General features: G+C 36.1%; 1 protein-coding gene and 1 long non-coding RNA gene across 4 annotated transcripts; both read right to left on the bottom strand.

The window, feature by feature from the left end:
• Positions 1-398: 398 nt before the first annotated feature.
• LOC120006885 (GDT1-like protein 4) lies at positions 399-4,644 on the bottom strand. 2 transcript variants are annotated; one of them, XR_005470114.1, is made up of 10 exons: positions 4,215-4,644; positions 4,063-4,131; positions 3,608-3,739; positions 3,183-3,281; positions 2,915-2,987; positions 2,712-2,797; positions 1,650-1,733; positions 1,433-1,492; positions 921-1,192; positions 600-740 (listed from the first exon to the last, which is right to left on the bottom strand). XR_005470114.1 is itself a non-coding variant. In XM_038857004.1 (9 exons), exons 1-9 carry the CDS (start codon positions 4,311-4,313, stop codon positions 552-554), a joined length of 891 nt encoding a protein of 296 aa, XP_038712932.1. In that variant the 5' UTR covers positions 4,314-4,642; the 3' UTR covers positions 399-551. The 2 variants fall into 2 exon arrangements, 1 of the variants encoding a protein (XP_038712932.1); XM_038857004.1 differs by lacking the exon at positions 921-1,192 and having other exon boundaries at positions 399-740; positions 4,215-4,642.
• An 11,129-nt stretch (positions 4,645-15,773) lies between these two features.
• On the bottom strand, positions 15,774-18,444 carry LOC120007949. Of its 2 annotated transcripts, XR_005470274.1 has the most exons (6): positions 18,218-18,444; positions 18,008-18,123; positions 17,645-17,779; positions 17,070-17,166; positions 16,896-16,944; positions 15,774-16,243 (listed from the first exon to the last, which is right to left on the bottom strand). It is a non-coding gene; the product is annotated as an uncharacterized LOC120007949 (long non-coding RNA). The 2 variants fall into 2 exon arrangements; XR_005470273.1 differs by having other exon boundaries at positions 18,008-18,444.
• Positions 18,445-22,138: the final 3,694 nt, after the last annotated feature.

The raw sequence follows: 22,138 nt of genomic DNA, 5'->3' as shown, positions 1-22,138 counted from the left end.
AATAAGGCCTAAATCCATAACCAAACCAAAATTGGACCTATTAACCGTTTCTAACAATTTTGATGTTACATGGTTTAGTTTTTGTTCCAACATATGCCAAACCGCTACTATTGGTTTGGTTTCGGATTGAGCTTCATGGTCCGGTTAAGCTGGACCATGAGCACCCTTGGTATCACTGGACTAAATCGCACAAAAAGCAACATCAAACATCATATGGCACATATGAGTGTTTACCATCAGTCCAACATATGCCAAACCGCTACTATTGGTTTGGTTTCGGATTGAGCTTCATGGTCCGGTTAAGCTGGACCATGAGCACCCTTGGTATCACTGGACTAAATCGCACAAAAAGCAACATCAAACATCATATGGCACATATGAGTGTTTACCATCAGTCATGAAAGTTTTGAAGCGAAAATATATAACTACACTAATTACACAAGAAGAATTTCCTGTTAAGATCTGGTGTTAAACATGGGTACAAAATCTGTAACATGAAGATAAGAAAGGCAATTTGCAGTACAAAGACTCTGGTTAGCCTGCAAAATCAGCTATAGAGGAGGATAGAAATACGAAGACAAGGAAAAGCCAAGGAAAAGCAGGCCTCCAACTGTAGCAACTGTCTTTTGCGAGATCTTAGAGGCTAGTATGCTTCCACCTATCACCGCCAGTGACGTACAGACAGTATGTCCTATTGTAGCCCCAATAGCCACTCCAACTGCGTTTTTGTGTGTTGCCAGCTGCAAGATAAGTAGGAAGACATCACAAGATGCATTTTCAAACCTATATACAAGAGCTTTCACAAATGCTAATGAATTTGGTTAAAAGGAAGTAGTTCCAACAGGGTTGTCAGTAAACATGATGTTAAACTGAAGACTATTCACTTTTGGGCCGTCAATTTTGCTAGCTGCTAATGGTACCTGACTTTTCCTCTGTTCCAGCTTCAGGGGATGGCGCTAAAATGGTTAAGAAATCATTGTCCAACTGCAATGGGACTAAAGGATTATGGAACTGCAACATTTTGCCGGTTGTGGTGCTTATATGAAGTGTGAGAAAGGCCCACTGGTTCATGCAATTGACAAAATTGGTAATGTTCCACAACTGGCTTTGCTGTTTCCCTGGCAACATCGTTGCCATCATCAGAGTTTCAAACATCATCCAGGTTCCTCAACCCCCATATGGCCCCCACACACTACGAAAGAAAAAGAGGAACGCTGGCCTCAAACATATAATTACAATGCAAATATTGGACGACAACATCTCAAAGTTGAGAGACTGAACTACCTTGAGAAATCCAAATTCTACCACAGGTAAGAGGAACAATACGAAGGAAATAAAAAAGGGCATAGGAAGCCAGGAACATGAGAAATCAGCCATAAAGAGATAGGCTATTAGTAGAAAACAATAACAAACAGACAAGAGAACGTCTTACCGCAATTGTTGCTATCTGGCTACGATCGCCCCACTCTGCTAGAAAGGTTAAAACAAATGACTGGACAGTGAAGAATATATGTCAGCTTAGATAATAATTAGAAGACACACACTCATCCTAGCTACACATACTTGCTGCCAGTAAAATTTTCAATGATTTGAAGAACCAGCTTTCAAGCATCTAAATACTACAAAAGGTTAAAAGGTACATAACACACCTCCAAAAATATAGGGGTGCAGAATCTTGAAAAAAAGCGGCGGAAGGCCGTTTTCCCCTGCCCTGACTCGAGTTTCTCTTCTACCTGAATGATCAACTAGAAGCAATCAGGACAGTACAATTAAGCTCACAAGTGCTACCTAATGTGATATCCTCCATCAATCAGGTACCACAATCTCACACCAAAGGGGTAAAAATTTTATATGATCCTGACGACCATATTGCACCATGCAAACATAAGCTGGAAAAAAAGAGATAAAAATAACTTTTACAGTTTTACATATGTCAATTGAAAAAACTATCAGTGCACAAGGCTTCTGCATTGGGCGCACTATAGGGTTGGGGGCAGTCAAGATGTACACAAACCTTATCCAGTTATCCCACATAATATGTGGAGATCTTTCCAGGAATTGAACCTACAACCTCTAGGTTGCACCTGCAACTCTACCTCTGGATAATTCAATATAAAGCAGACAATTAGTAGTTATTGTTAATAATTGACTCTCAAGCCCAATCTGAATTGACTATGTAAACATGCATTGTTTTGATTTCAGAAGATTAGAAGATCTAGCAAATGATTTATTTTTCATGCCTCTAGGATGCTATCTTTCTATCTTTCGCAAAGTATAAAAAGGTAAAAATATCCCGTTCAACCATTTCTGCAAAGGAACCATCGCCAGTTGCTGTAAGTGTGAGTTTCTTTGTCTTCCCCAAGGATGTTTCCACAATTGACAGCTTAGGAAATATAGCCTCGAAAATATCGCATAACTATCAATAAGCACAAAAATTTGGGGAAGGCTGTTTTCTTTTGACATTTTCATCAAGTGCGCGCGTGTGTGTTTGTGTGTGTGTGTGTGTGTGTGTGAGAGAGAGAGAGAGAGAGAGAGTTTATAAATGAAGGATCTCTAGCAGACTGGCACCTAATACTATGTGTCAAATAAAGAACCCACAAATGTGAACCACCCTGACATCGTATTCAATTTGTTTACTAATACGTTATGCAAAAAAGTAAAATACATTTGGCTGCAGGAGAAAAAGCTCTTTGAATACTAGCAATACATACCTCCTCCATTTCCTTTTTCTGGGATGATTTTGAATCTGATCTCCAAGCAATATATAGTAATCGCAGCCCAAAAAATGCATAAAGAACTGTGTACATAAGAAAAAACACAAAGCCAGTTTAATCAAATGCCACTAGCTCATATCAGTGACTTTAAAATTAATGAGGAATCGATGCAATGAACTACGATAAGAAATATACTATACCAGTAGCTGCGCTATTTGTATGCTTCCTCGAGATCAAATTCGGCAAAATCCTACCAAGTCCAGTGGAAAGTACCTATTTACAACAGCTTTAAGCTTGATCAGATTCGAGAATAAGAGAAAGAGAACATTCCAGGCATTACTGGGCCATTCTATTACCTCACCATGCAAATGAATTACATTAAAAGAAATAAATTAGAGAAGGAATCAAATAAGAAAGATAATTCTTCAGGTCAAATTTGAAAAGAGATTGGAAAAATAATTAACTTACTGTCATAACAACCAATGCAGTCAGTGCTCCCGATAATACAATAGACTTGGGGTGACGCATTGCCATAAGAGCTGCTATGATAAAAGTCTCATCTCCAATCTGACAGCATAATTTACAGTTAGAAGGCACTCATTAGATGAGCACACAGCAAGAGGACTTGCAGTAATTATATCAGTACTGGAAGATCGACACCTTTTGTATGGAACCTCCCAATATTGCTCAACTGATAAACTTCTTCCAAGAATTTAAATTAGTGATTCCATATTCCAGCACATAAAATTATATAAAACTATTAGAATCAATTATTTTTATGATTTGGCATCCTAGTATAAGCACATTGGATTAACATAATCTTCATGGTTAAATCTACCTGTTAGCATTCCCAACTGATCACATCAATGTCAGAGAAGGGAAAGCAAACAAACCTCGCTGACCATAATCATTGAAAAACTGGCAAAAAATGCATTGAAAATTCCAAGACCGTGATCCAAATTAATACTTAAACCAATGGCATTCACATCATTCTTGCCTCCTACCCCAAGAGCACTCTTATCAATCTGCACCAAAAATTCTTCCGTTAGTATGCCAATAGCAAAAGAAACTAAAATACGAGCTACAATGACATGGCTTCAAATACTCTTTGCACTGAGAGAGTCAATTTTTGGATGCATAATTAATTGTAGGTAAACATATAGGGAAATATATACACATTGAATCCCTTCCTTCTATCACTACCACAAGGCCTAGCTGCCAATTCAACTTCATTTGAGAAAATACGCATGCAAAAGACTGAATGTAAAACCTAATATCTTGAAACTCTATAAACTGTATGAGATTTTTATTTCAAATGCAAAAAAACCAACAAAATTCCAATTCTCACCATGCCACGCCGGCCCAGATCTTTACCCCAGTCACTCAATTCGTCCTTCTCGGAATCAATCACAGACTCCTGTAGTGTGCAAACAATTAGACCCCATCCAATCCCACAATACATAGCACAAATCCAACATATATAAAGAGATAATTAGGGACCTGAGCAGAGACGCGAACAACAGCCAATAGCAATAAGCCGGCGGCAAGGAGAAGATAGACATAGAAAGTGAAACTTCTATGACTTGAACGAAATCCCATTATATGAGATGAATTATGCAAATGGGGATCCGTTTGACGAGCCAGAAAATAAGATCAAAATTTCAGAAACTCTTTGTTCCCATGTTTTCTGGGAAAAAGTTTGATCTCACCCGAGAAGTAAAGATCAAAGAGATAGAAGTGGGATCTCAAAAAGCCTCCGCTTCACTGAAATTACACGATGCAGTACAAGTGGAAGCGGTGAGATCTGAGAACCCGAGAGAGATCAGATATCTTCAGGCAACGAGCGAAGATCCCTAAAAACGAGAAGCGTTATTGGGATATTCGCTCGCAATATGTGAAAATTCAAACTAATGAATGCGCGTTTGAAATTAATTTTGCTTGAATATAGAATATTTGGACTGGCCTGTGATTCGGCTTCCTGCAAATATGGGCTGCAAATTGTCCTAGGTCCTGGCCCACTTCGCATATCCGTATGAGGCAAAAATTTCATAAATAAACATTATTTGTACCTCAAAACAAGGGTTAGTTGCGTAATATTAAATATAATAAAGATTTTATTTGCTTCGGATAATTTTTTCCAAGCTAAACACTTTTTTTTTATCTATCTATCTATCAATCAATCATCAATCAATACATATAATATTGTGAAGGACTAAGATGTTTTGAATGTGTCCATGTCAGCTTTCGTATGCAGCATATGATTGTCGCATGAAATTTAGATCAAATTAAATAAAATGGTGCTGCTACATAGCCCAAAGAATATAGTCTCAATACTTCCCAAGTTGATGTGGTATGCCTAATCAGCCAATCCATGTGGCAAAATTGAAATTTCATTTCAAAATTTGAAATTCTAATTTCTAGACCATTTAAAACCTATCAGGATTTGAGGTTTTTATACATTGAAACATGCAATCACAATAACTCATTCTCTTCAAATATATTTACTTTCGCAGAAGCTTTCTCGGTCTTGTTCTTTCAATTCCAAGCAGCGATTGTAGTGTCGATGAACTATCACATTGTTTCCTAACCATCAAGCATTCGAGAAACCCTAATTTCAAGGTGTTTTCAGTGTAAGGGAACCCTAATTTCAATGTATTTTGTTTGTTTCCAACAAAATTGATGTGTGTTTATGTTATCCTTTTCAAGTTCTTGCTAATTTTTGTGTTTCTCTGGGTTTCTTATGGACACAGACGGTAAAGCTTCCTAATACATCTTCTTCATCTGGGTTTCTTTTTCAATGGTATACCTTGAATTTACCAGGTATGTCATGCGAGTATCGTATATTTTATTCTTGTTGCTTACCTTGTTTAAAAAATCAATGGAAAAGACCATATAGCTCTCTGATTCTTCTAGTTTTGATTGTTAATTGGATACATTGAATTTTTATGGCTTTCCCTTTCAGTGTGTGCTGACCCACGTAAATTTCATAGCTTCATGCTTGTTACTGGCTGGCTTCTTGGTTTTCATGGGCCCTATAGTATGTGTGGAACTATTTTGGTGCTTACCTTATTTGTAAAATCAATGCAAAATACCATATAACTCTTTGATTAATGGAGAAGACCTGAATGTATGGGGTACTTTGATCCTTACATTGTTTCAAGGTATTCGAGGCCTAATTTCAAGGTATATGTTCTTGCAACGACTGTGCATTACATTCTTGTTGTTCAGACGTTTATAGGGTATGTGAAACTAAATTTGCGATTACTTTGTTCTTAAACACAATGGAAGTGACCTTTGTTGACAAAAGTAAAATATTTTGAGACGTTTCCACTTGGAATTTGAATCTTCCCGGACCATTTTGCATTTCTTTGTTGATTTTGGTTGGGTTCTATCTATCGTGGTTCTCATAGTTTTTGTTAGCTTATTGTCAACTAACATTGTCTTTAAACTCAATACAAAAGACCAAAAAAGCTGTGGAGTTCATTTGGTTTTGTTTGAACCTCGTATACATTGAATTATATCAAGTTTCATTTCTTTCTTTCTTGCTTTGTTTTGTTTCTATGCCATCTTGGTTCAAAGAGTCTATGTGGGCATATTTTGCGCTTACTTTGTTCTTAAACACAATGGAATTGACCATAAAGTTGGAATTGGAATCTCCCTAACCATATTGCATGTCTTTATTGATTTTGATTGGTTTCTATGCCATCTTGGTTCCCAGAATGGTTATGCACATATTTTGTGCTTGCATTGTTTTGAAACCATATGGTTGTGTTCCTTTGTATTCAATTAATTTTTTGTTAAGGTTTGAGGACTCATTTGACAACCAGATCCAATGTACCATCATTTTGGTCATTGCATTGTTTGATAATACAATGTAAATTAGCCAAAGGAGATGTCCTTCCTCCATTTTATGGACCAATTGCTTGAATAATGAAGTTGTTTGGAAAGGATTTGAAACCATATGGATGTGTTTCTTTGTATACCATTGATGTTTGTTAAGGTTTGACGAATCATTTGACATCCATCTCCCATTTGCCCCCTGATTTTGTTCATTGCATTGTTTTATAAAACCATGTAACCTACCCAAAGGAGATACCCTTCATCCTTGTTCTGGGGGATTACATGAATAATAAAGTTCCTTAGGAAGGATTTGAAACCATATGGCTCTATTGCTTTGTATTCCATTGATTTTTGTTAATCTTTGAGAACTCATTTGACAACCAGATCCCATGATCCATGAACCCATTTTGGTTTGTTCACATGGATACGTTGTTTTGTTCATTGCATTGTCTTGCTCCAAATTTATTACATTATTTTTGTTGGCTACACAGTAGGCTTCCATGTAATTTTCTTCTTCTTCTTCTTCTTCTTCTTTTTCTGAAGATTGCATTGTTTCCAATGACAAAGTAACTTGGATTTGAAGTTGTCAATTAGGGACGCACCTCAACAACCTCTAGGATCGTAAGTTTTCCAATAACTACTAAAACATTTATATTACTTTGAATATTAATAATTATCTTATGCATCTATATTCATTGTCTTTGTTGTCAAATAGTGTGGATTTTGGCATTGTCGTCATGCACATGATGGAGTACATTTTCACCAACAAACCTATCCCGAAGACTTTGTCCGAGGAAAATCGTCTTAGGTTTAGGACTCACGTTATGTTTGTTCTTCTCAATGACAATGGTCATGTATGGGATGAGAAAGATAACCTAGTTCTTGTTTTCAATGAAGATGATAGTGCCAAGATAGCTTAGGAAGAAGTACATTGTAAATATTGTTTTTGCTACTATGTTGAACTATTTTATTGTCTTTGTTGTCAAACAGTGTGGATTTTGGCATTGTTGTCATGCACATGATGGAGTACATCTTCACCAACAAACCTATCCCGAAGACTTTGTCCAAGGAAAATCTTCTTAGGTTTACGACTCACGTTATGCTTGTGCTTCTCAATGACAATGGTCATGTATGGGATAGAAAGATAACCTAGTCCTTGTTTCCAATGAAGATGATAGTGCCAAGCTAGCTTAGGAAGAAGTACATTGTAAATATTGTTTTTGCTACTATGTTGAACTATTTTATCTATGTATTGTGGTTTCCTTTGTGAAAATTAGCAATATGCATATTACATTAAACATTGGCTGAAAACAACATATGTTCTCTTTTATATATATATATATATATATATATCTCACAGCTTCCCTAAGAGTAAACAATCTACAACCCTTACAAAAAAATCCTCTCAATCTCCAAGTCCTCCCACAACGGATATGGCTCATCATGCCCTTCCATTTCTTTACTAAATCTATGGGCTTGCCTCTACATTTACATGGCTAAAAATCCCCTCAATCTCCATTGTATATCATATTGTTTAATCCCTCAATTTCCTCGTCTCCGAAAGGGGATATAAATCATTATTTCCTTCCATTTCTACATTGAAGTCAATGTAAGACCCTGCAAAATTCATCAAATATAACACACAAAGTAAGCAATGTATTATGGATAATACTCTTTTTACTTCGCTCAACGTTTTTATCCCACAGGGTTTTTCGTTGATAAGGTTTTAATGAGGCTATTCTATCCCACATGGATCCAATTCATACACAAGAAGGATGTACTCTTTTCCTTCACTAAGGTTTTTATCCCACTGGGGTTTTCCTTAGGAATTTTTTTTAACAAGGCATATTTACCTTGTATTAATAATCATCCAAGGGGGAGTGTTGTGATATATATATATATATATATATATATATACATATATATGTATATATATATATATATATATATGTATATATATATCATAAAGTGGATGATCATTATCCATATACTATTCACTTGTACACTTCATTGCCAAATGTCAATATAATGTATATGTGTAAGAAATATATGAAGAAAAAAAGATGTATATATATTACAAAGCCATTTTACATAGTTGATGCATGGTTATATATATAAGAGAAAACTTATATATTTGTGAACACTTTTATATATTGTATCTGTATCTCATTCTATATAAATCAACATCAATTAACAAGTAGCACACAAATTTAGACTCTAATGATTATCCTAATCAATATTCAATTCAATACAAGATGTGATATAATTTTTCAAACAACACACTGTCCACATATTTTACAACTCAAATTTCACCTAACAAAGCAAGTCGAAATTCGAAACACCCTAATGAATACTATATCAAAAATTCATATCAAAATTCAAACTCTAAGGCAGCCTGTTATTTATGGACAGATTAGGGTCCAAAAAATTCTACAATTCAAAACACTTGTCCTAATGATTTAGAGAAACCTCCACTAATGCAATTAACAACCTCAAGCAAATGATCAACACACGGGCATAAAATCAATTTTAATGCAAGGTCTTGCAATGACTTACAATCAATTTTGAAAGCAATTAAACACTTCGTCAATCAAGAAGCAAATAAGCAAGCAAAGCAATCAAGAAAATTGACACAGGTATTTTAGCTCAAATATTTCTCCTTAGTGGAAAGTCGGTGAACTTAGGATTATCTTGGTTTCCTAGAGCTCCAAGCTCGTACTTGAAAACCGAATCATAATCAATTCCAAAACTGAATCTTGAGTGATGTGAAATCATCGTGATGATTAACCTACAAAGAAATAGAAGATAGAACTCCCTTCATATAGAGCACTTAGGTTAACCATAATTCAAACCAGCCCAGAAAATTCTAATTCATGCATGATAAATCATTTTAGGCATGTTAGAATGTGTATATATAGTTTCATAGCATTTGGGTAAGGTTTGATCACTCAACGAAGCAAGTAGCTTAAAATAGTCTAAAACCCGATAAATCCTAAGTGTACAGCTACTGCACTGTGCAGCCCCAATATGTGGTGGTCGAAATTTAGCTGTTAAGCATTCATATGAAAGATCACAGTGAATATAATGCACACATCAAATTTCAAGTTAATTGGTTCCCAAGTGACAAAGTTATGGCCTAACCAAGTTGACTACACAAAATAGGGCACATATAGTAAACTCAATCTAAATTATATTTTCCCTTGAACCATCCTTAGTCAAGTATGTTCATAATGATAAAAGTAAGTTGCATACAAGTTTTGATGTAAATTGGAGTTCATTTGGTTTACCACGTTCATAAAGGAGAACACGTATACCCAAAACTTAAGTTTTACGTAAAAACTTAGTTTTGACGGAATTTAAGCATATGACCAAATGTAAATGTAATGCACTTAATTTCACTTGATTCTTGTCCTAGAACATATATTAGATCCTCATGAACATGTGGTTCAAGTTTCAAGTCATTAGCACCTAAGTCGGATAAATTATGATCACTAGAAGATTAATGCCCTAACTTAGTCCATGTATGCTTATTTTCAAAATTGAATTTCAGGCACTATCTCCAACATATATAATAGATGTCAAATTCACATAGAGATATGCATAAGCCTTCATTTAAGCGTATATGCACAATTAAGATATTAAACAATTAACCAAATAACCATTTAAACATGTTTTCTAGCATTTTAGGTTATGTTCAAGTCAACCATGCTCATACACATTTTAGCATACAATCACACACAATCATCAAAAACACAATGTTGACCTAGACACTAAGTCTTGGTCCAACATGTATTACATAATAATGTATTCGAAAAAAGCTACCTAAACAACTTAACAAGTAATCTGACACTCAAATGTGTCACCGAACTTAAACTAGCATGAAAATGCACTATGGTGATAGCAACTTTACTACAAAATCCTAAAAGAACATCGTGTATCAAATTGACCTCGAACCATTTTAAGTTGACAGCTTAATGGTCACCTACAAAGTTCTTAACACCAATGGAAGTACCAATATAGTTTGAAATTGGAGAAAATTTACACCAATGACTAAATCTATACTCCCTACCTTGAATCTAGGTTGTGAACAGTCAAAAGTTGTTCTGAAACCAACGGCAAGTCATGAACAACTTAACGCCTAATGATTGCTCTGACCTTGATAGCAGCCGTGAACCTACCCAATTCAACACAATCCGGTTCCCACAAATGGCAGAGCTTGCCCTTGATGATAGTTCAAAGTTTCCTTAAAGTAAGAGAGAGAAATTCTGTAGAGCAAGAGAAAGAAATTGTGTAAAGCAAGAGAGAGAACTTGCGAAAGGATGTCTCTACAAAGAGAAGTGGGAACTTTATTTGGAAGAGCGAAAAATGAAACTCTATGTAATAAGAAGTCTTCATTTATTTTATCTTTATCCATGCTGGCATGATGAGTAATCACGCCAGCTTAGCGTCACCTAGATATGAGATTCTTTGGGATAAATAACATTTTCATAAATAACAAGAACAAGCAAAGTTGGGTTGAAGTTATCAATCAATCATCATTACCAATACTTAATGGGTTGGAGACAAGTTTTCTACAACTTTGTACATAAAGTACTTAATGCTAATATATTGGACATCCGTTCTGCTGTTTCATTTACTTTCATGTTCATAGAAAGCTTTCTCAGCTTACACCGACTCAAGTGTCTCACATTTGGGGCACGTGTTATCCTACTTTGCATTCAAAAAGTATTCATCCCTTCGTAGTTTTGCACATCTAAAAACAAAAATTTCTTTGTGCATCACAACCAGAATATTTCATACAAATTGTCCAAAGTATTTATTTTAATTTAAAATAAATCCCAACATATCCTTAAATATAATAAATAGGATAAAAGTATGTGAAAGTTCAAATAAGCAAATCCTACTCTACCCATAAACCCGCAACCGTATCCATGGGGAAACCACTCATGCCTTAGGAGGCCAACCGTCATCTGCATGCACACCTGAAAAGGAGTCAAAATAGGGGTTGAGCTAAATAGCCCAATAGTGGTTTATACCCGATAAGAACCTGATTATCCATGAAACGGATACCTGAGTGAACCAACCACAAAATAGTCACATACAATATATGAAAGAAAGTAGAACAAACCTATGGATATGACAAACAACTCAAAGTGACACAAAGAAGAGACAATATAAAAATGAATTATGCCACGATCACCATCCAATATGCATATATATAACCATGCAAATACATATGCAATCACGCGTCTCCTCCCAATGCTCATAGTGCCACAAATCATCCATATCCAATCAACAGAACGCGTCAATGATGACATCTCATGGTGGTGTGTCGCGAATCATAACCACCGCACAAAACCAAAGCCAGACATCAACAACAACAACAAGGCCATCCCAACTCCACACATCCACAATCCAATCAATCCAAACACACTGTCAATGATGCATGTATTTCAATAAGTTTTCCATACACCCGAAACAAATTCCAAAATTAGTTTAGAAAATATTTATTTTCTAAAGAATAAAAAGCAAAACTCTACGAAGAGTCCTAATCATGTCAAACATTTTTACCCCCATATCCAATAGTGCATGCCTAACCACATGTCGAAAGGAATATAATCAAGCTCGAATAACTGCGAATCAATGAATGGGCAACAAAGAACGATTCAAAGAAACATGTATTTAACATGCAAGTAAATATATCAAAGAATCTTCAAAACACAAAGTATCGGGCACTAGAGGCCAACAAAGTATCGGGCACTAGAGGTCAATAAGTGAAAAACCCCTACATGCCATGATAGGAGCAAAACAAGCAACAAAACAAACGAAACTCCAAACGAATCCAATTAGAGACAACAAAATGCTAATAATTCCCAATGTAAATAACATTAAGGAATTCAACGAGTGAACATATAACAAGGGGAGTAATATCTTATAATTTATAATAAAATGAAAGGTTAGAAGACAAAAAGATCATAACCCCTACATCGATAGCAGTACAAACAAAGCTAAGCATCTACTGTGTCTAACCTAAAGATATATTAGCCTATAGCGGGTTAATAAAACGTCTAAAATAAATTACTAGACTATCCAAAGTAATTTTCTCAATATTTTAATTATTTATTCGGTATGTACTGACCCACTGGGCCATAGGCCCACTTATTTACCATGTTAAACAATTGGTCAAAATGTCCTATTGAATTCAATTGTTTTAAATGGATAAAAAAATGGCCAATAATCGGCCTAATCCCAAAATGGGCTCACTAAACCCATTGGGCCAATAATCACATTTGGACAACTTGTTAAAATTTGTCAAAGTAGACCAATTTAGTTTTCGAAAATGAGATGTGTCTATAATTTTACCATCCATAATTTTTCATAATCTAGGTGGCATGCAAACTCAACATGCCACCTAGATTTTTTTTAAAAAAAAACATGACATAGGTTTTCTCACTTCTCTCTCCTCAATTCATTTGTTTTCTCTCTACTCAAAAATTTCATACCTTTTTATTTTTCTTTCTCCATTATTCTCTCTCTTCATTCCTTTTTTCTCTCATCTCTCTTTTACCCCGAGCTCACCAATACACAAATGGCGTATTTACCGTTTGACCACTGTTCATGATGTTGCTGGTACCAAAATAATCACAAAGAGATGAGGAACAAAACCCAACAAATCCTGAGTTTCGTCCACCATAGTTGTCAAAATCATGCTAGGAAGTTCGTGGCCATTACGAGGAAAATCGACCGATCCAGACAATTTGATCACATTTGGAGGAAACTGACACCACCAATGGACTCATCTCGACAAGGAATATCTAACCCACCTTTTCTCCTACCAAAGATATCACTGAAATTCTGACTGTGTATTAAGACACTATATCGTCTATAAACAGTTACTAATTAAACTGCCATTAAATTATACACGTCTTTTATGGAGACAGTAGCTTATTACATTGACAGCGTAATTAATTACATTGCTTCATAAAACAATGTAATTAACCACTACTAAGTTTTATTGCAATCTCGTTTGGTTACAATAGCTTATTACATTGAAAGTGTAATTAATTACACTGCTTCATAGATAGTGTAATTGGCTACTGCTAAGTTTTATTGCAATCTCGTTTGGCTACAGTGACTTATTATATTTACAGTGTAACTAATTATATTGACAATGTAATAAGAACCATCCAAGTTTAATAAGACACTGTTATATGTTTAATAACAAATTTAATAATCACCTATTAAATTTAAATAGGTCTAACTTGTTATTTATATTACATTAGCAACTAGTTATGAAGCAACAAGATATTCAAGTCACAAGTCGTTCAGAAAGAGAAGGAGCAAGAGAAGTCGCATGTGAAGGCGTGGAGAGAGAATGGTGAGATGAGATAGAGAGAGAGAGAGAGATGAGAGGAGGAATACAAAGAGAAAATGATGAGATGAAGGGGAGAGAGATATGAGAATAGGAACGATAGTGCTAAATGACCCAAGATTTTTTGTCCCAACCCATCCCAATCCTAAGTGGCATTCCACATAGGATTCCACCTCAGCAATTTGTCTCTATATAAACACTTATCCTCTCTCTATTTCTCTCTCTCTCTCTCTCCCCTCTCTCTGTTTCACTCTCCTTTCCTCCCTCCCACTTATGAGACAACCACAATCACGGTAGCATCACCTTCTGGCCACCAATCGAAGCCGTCGACCCACCGAACGAAAACGCTTGACCACCACCATCATTTTTCAACCCACCACATCACCCATCGCCGCTCGTTTTGTCGGGAAAAAGCACCCAAAGGAGGAGGTCATCATGACACAAATTGCATTGATCCAGCCAACTCCATCGATGTCTCTAGCAACCAAGCTCATATTTGGACTCCAAGCGTCGAGACGCACCTTACCCATCCATTTTCCAGCCTGATAGCTATCGGATTCTGACGACTCGAGCCAATTGCATTGTTTTAGAAACAATGTAATTTGTTGATCTGGACATCCAGCCACCTCCAATAACATTTTCAACCACCTCCAGCAACAATGGATATGTTTTTGAAACAATGTATCTACATTGTCATTCTTAACTGGTTTTTGGACTATTTTTTTTGCAGCATATGTTTGTTTATTATGAAAACTACATTATTTTGAAAACAATGCAATTGCATGTCTGTATGCAAAAAAATAATGCAATTGCATGTTTGTATGGAAAAAAACAATGAAATTGCATTCTTTTTCGGCAAAAAAATTATGTTTACCATTCACTTTCAATGTAATTCGTGCATCAAAATGATTTACTTGTTTATTTGTGGTTAATGAGAGATGATGAAATCATCAAAGTGGGGGAAAAAGAGAAGTGGGAGATAAAAGAGGGAGTGCTTAATTTTTAAATTTTAAACAAAAGAGAAAAGGGAAAGAGATGAGGGAAATTTTATTTTCAAAAAATAGGTCATGTCAGCATTTATTCCATGTCATCATAATTATGTGGCAATGCCACCTAGACTTAAGAGAACTTGGGTTAAAAAAAATTAGGACATTTAGAGCGTGTTTGGTTACAGTTCTCAAAATAGTTTTCGTTTTTGAAAATTAAAATGGGTTTGAAAATTCGTTTTGGTTGGGTGTTTTTCGAAATTATTTTGTAAAACTAAAAATCATTTTTAGTTTTAAAAAACCAAAAAATCAATACTAGTATTTGATGTTTTATAAAATTCTTTCTTCTTTCCTCTTTCCTCTTTCTCCTTGCAAAATCCTCCGCCAAATGAATGTTGTTTTCAGTTTTATTTCTCAAACTAGTTGCACACCCGCGTTTCGCGCGGCATGTATTTAGTTTGGGAATTAAAAATGTATGATGATGGAGCTTGAGTTGTAGAAATGGGCATAACTGTGAGATAACAAACAAATAACTACAGTACAGGAAATGAACTCCTGGTAAATAAAACCATCACGAACATTTAAAGTACCTCTCAAGAACATCTTTATGCAACAACGGAGGGTGTATTTTGAAAATCTTGGATAAGCAATTTTGTGTTCCATAGATAAATGTGGCATTAAGATGAAACTGGAACTTACATCACATGAGAAAGTAAAGTCGATATTTGACTATTTGAGTACATATGCTTTGTATGAGAAACCAAATTTCCCTACATGGCGTCTTTCTTCCTAAAAAAACCAATTATTTTTCTTATCATACTAAAATGGAGATTTCCAACATCCAAGAGAATCAAAACTATACCTTCAAAGGATGATTACTCATCTTGTTTGATATTTTTGTTCTCTGTGGCAGAATTAACATTCAACTGCATATTTTCTTTTTTTGCAAGCTTATTAACAGTAGGCGTTACATGCTCAAATGCTCTGGAACACTGAAGGGCACATTATAACAGAACAGTTCATCGACCTTATTGAAGCATTGGAGCCCTCATCAACCTTGAAAAATAACAAACGCATGGTTTGAAGGATAGTCATCAAAACAAATAATTTGAAGCCTCGAAAAAATACAAAACTATTTACGAAGCCGTAACTGTAACAACTTTACTTGAGCTACATGTGAAAGGAGTAGCTAACTACTATGGTATTGTCAAGGTGCTTTGCTTCAGAAATGCTCCATCTTCAGCTCGAGCTTCTTTTTGCATGTCCTTTTTATCATCCCATGCAATTAATTTGAGTAGAATAGGATTTTCGATAAATTTTCACCTGAACACCTAGAAATGAACCCCAATTAGTAAGATAATAGTGATTTAGAACAAAAGTAAGTGAAATTTAATTCATAACAAAGCAATTAATGTTCAAGTTACTCACGAGTCATGACTGATATATACAAAGCCTACAACACTTGATGCTCAATTCTGATTTTATAAGAACTAAAACTTCCTGAAACTATAAAAAAAACTTGGAATTTCTTGGTGATTACAATCAATAATTGCTGATGTATTTCTAGCAAAAAAATTGCCAAAGGCTTAATTTGGATCAATCACTGAGAATATTATACAGTCTTTTACAACAAAAAACTCCTTTCAACAGAACATTAATTGTAGATAGAAATAGAAATCAAGTCTCAAGAGGAATTTAACATAAAATGTGGCCTTGGTTGTAGATGGAAATACCAATCAAGTCTCAAGAGGAATATAACATAAAATGTGACCTGGAAAACAATGGGTGCAAAGAAATAACCCAAACGTAAGAACTGGCATCCGATGAAAGGATATCAAAGGGAAATTGTATATTGTAATCTTACATCCAAAATTCATAACTTTTAGGAAAAAATAAGGACATGGATTTTTTTTTTCAAATTAGCTTTAGTGAAGCACTCGGAAGGGTGTTCAAACTCGGTATTAGTGACAGAGGAATTCTAACCTCATACACATGAGGCCAATCGAAGGAGAAATTTTCAATTCTCAAGTTCCTGCAATTCAGAACAAATGAAAACGTTGGAAAAAATGTGAAGGCATGTGCTTAATATTTTTTCTTCTTTGGAAACTTTGGAAAGTAAGCTCCAATATTAAATTCAAGTTTTTTTTTTGCTTTCACCTAGAGGGCCATAAGAGCAAATTTGTCGAGCAAAGAATATGACGATTCAAATCCTGAAAAAAGCCAGAAAATGGGAATCCATCCAATTATTTTCGTCCTGCAAAAGGGAAAGTTGGTCATCACCCTAGCAATGCAGCCCCCTGATCTCTACTACAACTACTAAGCAGTCATTTAAGCATGGAAGAGCCCTTCAAGTTGAGCTAATCTTCCAGCAACATATCTTCTAAGTTGTTTTGTAGTAGAGTTCAGTAATATGAGCCAATCCACCAAAAGACACAGTATAAAGTCATATAACTATCAAAATTTTCAAATATATATCATCTCCTTTTTTTAAAAAAAAACCAAATTTCTCAAAGAACATTGATCAGATATAAAAGATAAATTACTGGCACATAGCAAAAATTTGAAATCAGTTTATACGATTTAGTAACCTCTCAATTGAAAAAAAAAGAAGAGAACATTGATCAGATATAAAAGATAAATTACTGGAACATAGCAAAAATTTGAAATAAGTTGATACGATTTATGACTTATCCAACTGCCAAAGACAATACTCTCTTCGACCACAAACCAACCTTCTTACTATTCAGCCATCAAAGTCACCCATTGAACTCCGGCTGTGAACAGGAGTGCACAATGAGGCGAGCAAAAGAGTTCGGAAAGATGGTCAGAACAAAAGCACCGCAGATCCCCAAAGCTCTAAAGTAACCCTTAGGGGAAAAAGCTCACAATAAAATTAGCTTTAAAACAGTTCGTAACTCACAAATTGAAAGTTCCAAATGGAGATCGTAGGGAACAGATCAATCTCTATCTTGGAACAAAACTTTTGTTACAAAAAAGAAAGTGGAAGAAAAAAATCTATATTAATTTAAACGATTTCAGAAACAGAAATCGTTGGTGTCAAAAGGAAGATCCTAGATAAAAGCTAAATCCCTTACTTGGAATGAAACTCCTAATCAAAGGAAAGAATGGGGAACCAAAGATCGTCAACAACCGAAATTCTGAACATTCTTCCGTGAAATTATGAACATTCTTCCGTGAGTTCAAATCGCACCTGAGCGAGAGAGGAAGCGATATAATTTAAGCGAAAATGTAGAAACTATTTTGGGCAAGATGAAATTATATCAGAGCAAGGAGGGAAACTCAACTGATCACACACGATACATGAATATGAATCTGGAAATAATACAAATCATATCCATGAATCTGAACCAAAGAGGAGTTATTGTGAAACCTATAAGAAAGCGAAATCTTATTGGAGAAGATAACGTGAAGAAGCCAGAAGTCGCTTTAAATCATATACATGAATCTAACCAATGAGGAGTTATTGTGAAACCTATGAGAAAGCGAAGTCTTACTGGAGAAGATAATGTGAAGAAGCCAAAGGCCCAAAAGTCGCCTTACTTTTAATCAATTTTTTTTTAACGTGCGATAGTTTCCTATGATGGTATGATATTATTGTACTCCGTATTTCACGGTGAGCATATTCTCTTACTTTTTCATTCTTTTCCGAAATTCACGGGGAAAGATTTTTTATTCTCCGTTTTATATATATAAATTTATGATTTGTTTTCAAAATATAAACTTAAAATAAGTTTTAGGAAACAAAAAAGCAAAAATATTTCCAAACACACCCTTAACATTTTTGGAGGAAGAATATAGAGAGAATGATTTTGTTTTTGATTTGACCTTGAGCTTACTTTTATATTTACTTTTGTCTTTTGCTTTTGTGTTTGTCTCGTGAATGCCTAGAAATGTGTAAAGCTTGGCTTTAAATTTGAGTTTTTTTTTCGTATGGGCCTTCTAACATATTTTAAATACCACAATGAACTCCCTTCGTTTTATTTACCCAAATGACATTTGACGCTGTTTTGAATGGCGTCATCAATATTTTTGAACACTAATGACGCTGTTTGGAACAACGTCATACGGTTTTAAAAAATTGTACCTTAATGCCGATGTTACTAAAAATTTCATCACGAAAAACAAAGTTTTTATACTATTGACGCCGTTGAAAACAACGTTATTTCATATAATGACGCTTTTTGAAACAGCGTTGTTTGAGATCATAGGATGGCGCTGTTAGGAACAGCGTCATCTGTTGAAGAATAAGAAATGGGTCTCAAAGGGGCAGAGTCATTCTCGTAAGGAAAATAAAATCCCTAAATCAGAACAATCTCTTTCTGCCCCAGACATACGTCGCTCCCCCTCCTCAACCAGTGTGATTCCAGCGACTCCACCGCAAGTCACCGTGCGTTCATGCTCCACTAGAGTTTCTCTGAAAAGTCACCATGCATTCATCCTCCACCCACCGAGCCTCTCTCTGTAATGTCCTGACCCAATTATACAATGTTCATAGTATCTTGACACATTGATCGAGGTGGAGTGAACCTCGATAATCGTGAATCGGAATTTGGGGAGAATAAAAATTAAATCAAGATAAAACTATGAAAATATTTTTAATAAATGGGGGATTTAAAAAGAAAATTATTGGCGCAAGAATTACTCAAATCAGATTTAAATTGGATTTGTTATGAATTTTTGAAGTTAATAGGAACAATTTAGTTAGGGGTGTTTTTGAAAGGTGGGTGTTTTTGTAAGTGAAAGATTGTATAAAAGAAAAATTAAAAAAAATAAAAAAATATTGTAAATATACCCTCTTATTTCACGATTTTCTTTCTCTCGTCTTTCTCTCTCTAAAAGGGGTTTAACGGCGATTTCTTGATTTCAGCGACGGTCGTGGTCGTGGTTGGTACCAAAAGAAGCATATTGACGAGACGAGTGTAACCCAACTTGAATCACGTCGAACGGAGCTCCGGTTTGGGAGAAATTTGAGATTGAAGTTCCGGCCACCGTGAACTTTCTTTGGTCGATCCGGCCGATTCCGACGACGGTTTGGCTTGATTCAGGTACTTATTAGTTCATTTCATCGAGCTCTTCAATTTGATATAAGATTTGGCAAGTTTGGGTGGTCAGATCGCCGGCGGTGGTGTTGAGTGGGTTTAGGCCGAGTTGACTCGGTTGACTGGTGTGTTGATCGGTTTAACCCGGTTTTGACCCATTTCACCCGATTTTGACCCGGTTTGACCGTTGACCGTTGACTTTCACCGTTGACCGACCGTATTTTAACTGTATTTTCGTATATCATGTTTTTCAATGTAGACGGTGATCCCGGTTGAGATTCGGAGCTGGTTGACTTTCGGAGTCAGGGGTTTGACGGGGACGCGTGCGTGGTATTTGCATTTCGATTTCCAGGTAGGGGTTTTCTATGTCTCTCGCGTGTGATTCTAGAGTTCTAGTTTCACAGACTCTTATTATTTTATGGTTCTGTCGGTTTTCGGGGGTGTTTTTGTAAGTGAAAGATTGTATAAAAGAAAAATTAAAATAATAAAAAAATAAAAAAATATCGTAAAAATACCCTCTTATTTCACGATTTTCTCTCTCTCCCCTCTGTCTCTCTCTAAAAGGGGTTTAACGGTGATTTCTTGATTTCAGCGACGGTCGTGGTCGTGGTTGGTACCAAAAGAAGCATATTGACGAGACGAGTGTAACCCAACTTGAATCACGTCGAACGGAGCTCCGGTTTGGGAGAAATTTGAGATTGAAGTTCCGGCCACCGTGAACTTTCTTTGGTTGATCCGGCCGATTCCGACGACGGTTTGGCTTGATTCAGGTACTTATGAGTTCATTTCATCGAGCTCTTCAATTTGATATAAGATTTGGCAAGTTTGGGTGGTTAGATCGCCGGCGGTGGTGTTGAGTGGGTTTAGGCCGAGTTGACTCGGTTGACTGGTGTGTTGATCGGTTTAACCCGGTTTTGACCCATTTCACCCGATTTTGACCCGGTTTGACCGTTGACCGTTGACTTTCACCGTTGACCGACCGTATTTTAACTGTATTTTCGTATATCATGTTTTTCAATGTAGACGGTGATCCCGGTTGAGATTCGGAGCTGGTTGACTTTCGGAGTCAGGGGTTTGACGGGGACGCGTGCGTGGTATTTGCATTCCGATTTCCAGGTAGGGGTTTTCTATGTCTCTCGCGTATGATTCTAGAGTTCCAGTTTCACAGACTCTTATTATTTTATGGTTCTGTCGGTTTCCGGGGGTGGAAATACGACTTGTTTGTTTGATTTATACGTATTCTCTATTGATTATCATTGTTAGTATGTTTTTGGGAGTGGGGTGATTGGAGGTGGTTGATGTACATTGTGGGGCCCATATACGAGCCAATCTATTGGATATGGATTTATGATGGATTATACAATAAACTGGGTACGTACCTATAGACCGTCTGAAATGAGGTGAGGTGCATCACAGGGGATGCTCTCTGGTGTAGGCTATGCTATCGGGATATCCGATCCTCATCCAGTTTCGGTGTGGACCAAAACTGGCAGACACCCTACGGGGATTAGGGTGGGTCCAGGGGTGGATTATGGATTACGGATTATCAGAGACTGGTGTTTGTGGTTATGGTGCTGTATAGCCTAATCGGCTGTCATGTTACTTGGTTGGATTATTGATAGTTATATATTTATTGTACCTCATATCATGCATCATATTCCTGGATTTCTTATTTCTGAATATCGATGTTCCCTTTCTAAGCCCTACTGAGCTTCTTGGCTTACCCATCTTCTTGTTTCCCTTTCAAGTGAGTTGGATTTAGGTAACGATGGTCAGCGGTGGGACGCATGAGCTGGTGTGTAGCCTCGAGCTGTTTCTTTAGCGAGTTTTGAGGATTTTGAGTATTGTATTTGTATATGTGTTACTTATTTACTCAGTCTGATATCGGGTAGATATGTTTTCTTATTTTCACTGTTGTGTCGATACTTCTATTGTTTTGGGTGGGTGTATATAGGTGGCATTTTGGAGAGACTATTTCCACATTATGTTTCAGGAGTTGTTACCATTTTATATAATTTACATATTGGATTAAGGGTTGGTTCAGGGGATGGGGTCCCCTGCCGGTCACGTTCTTATGGATATAGGTACACTTCGGTATACCTTAGGAGAGAGGGGCGTGACACTCTCTCTCCACACTCCATGATAATTCCACCACAATAAGGTAAA

Source organism: Tripterygium wilfordii, chromosome 10 (genome assembly GCF_013401445.1).
Source record: "Tripterygium wilfordii isolate XIE 37 chromosome 10, ASM1340144v1, whole genome shotgun sequence".
Classification (NCBI taxonomy): Eukaryota; Viridiplantae; Streptophyta; class Magnoliopsida; order Celastrales; family Celastraceae; genus Tripterygium; species Tripterygium wilfordii.
This window is presented reverse-complemented; position numbering and strand designations above follow the sequence as displayed.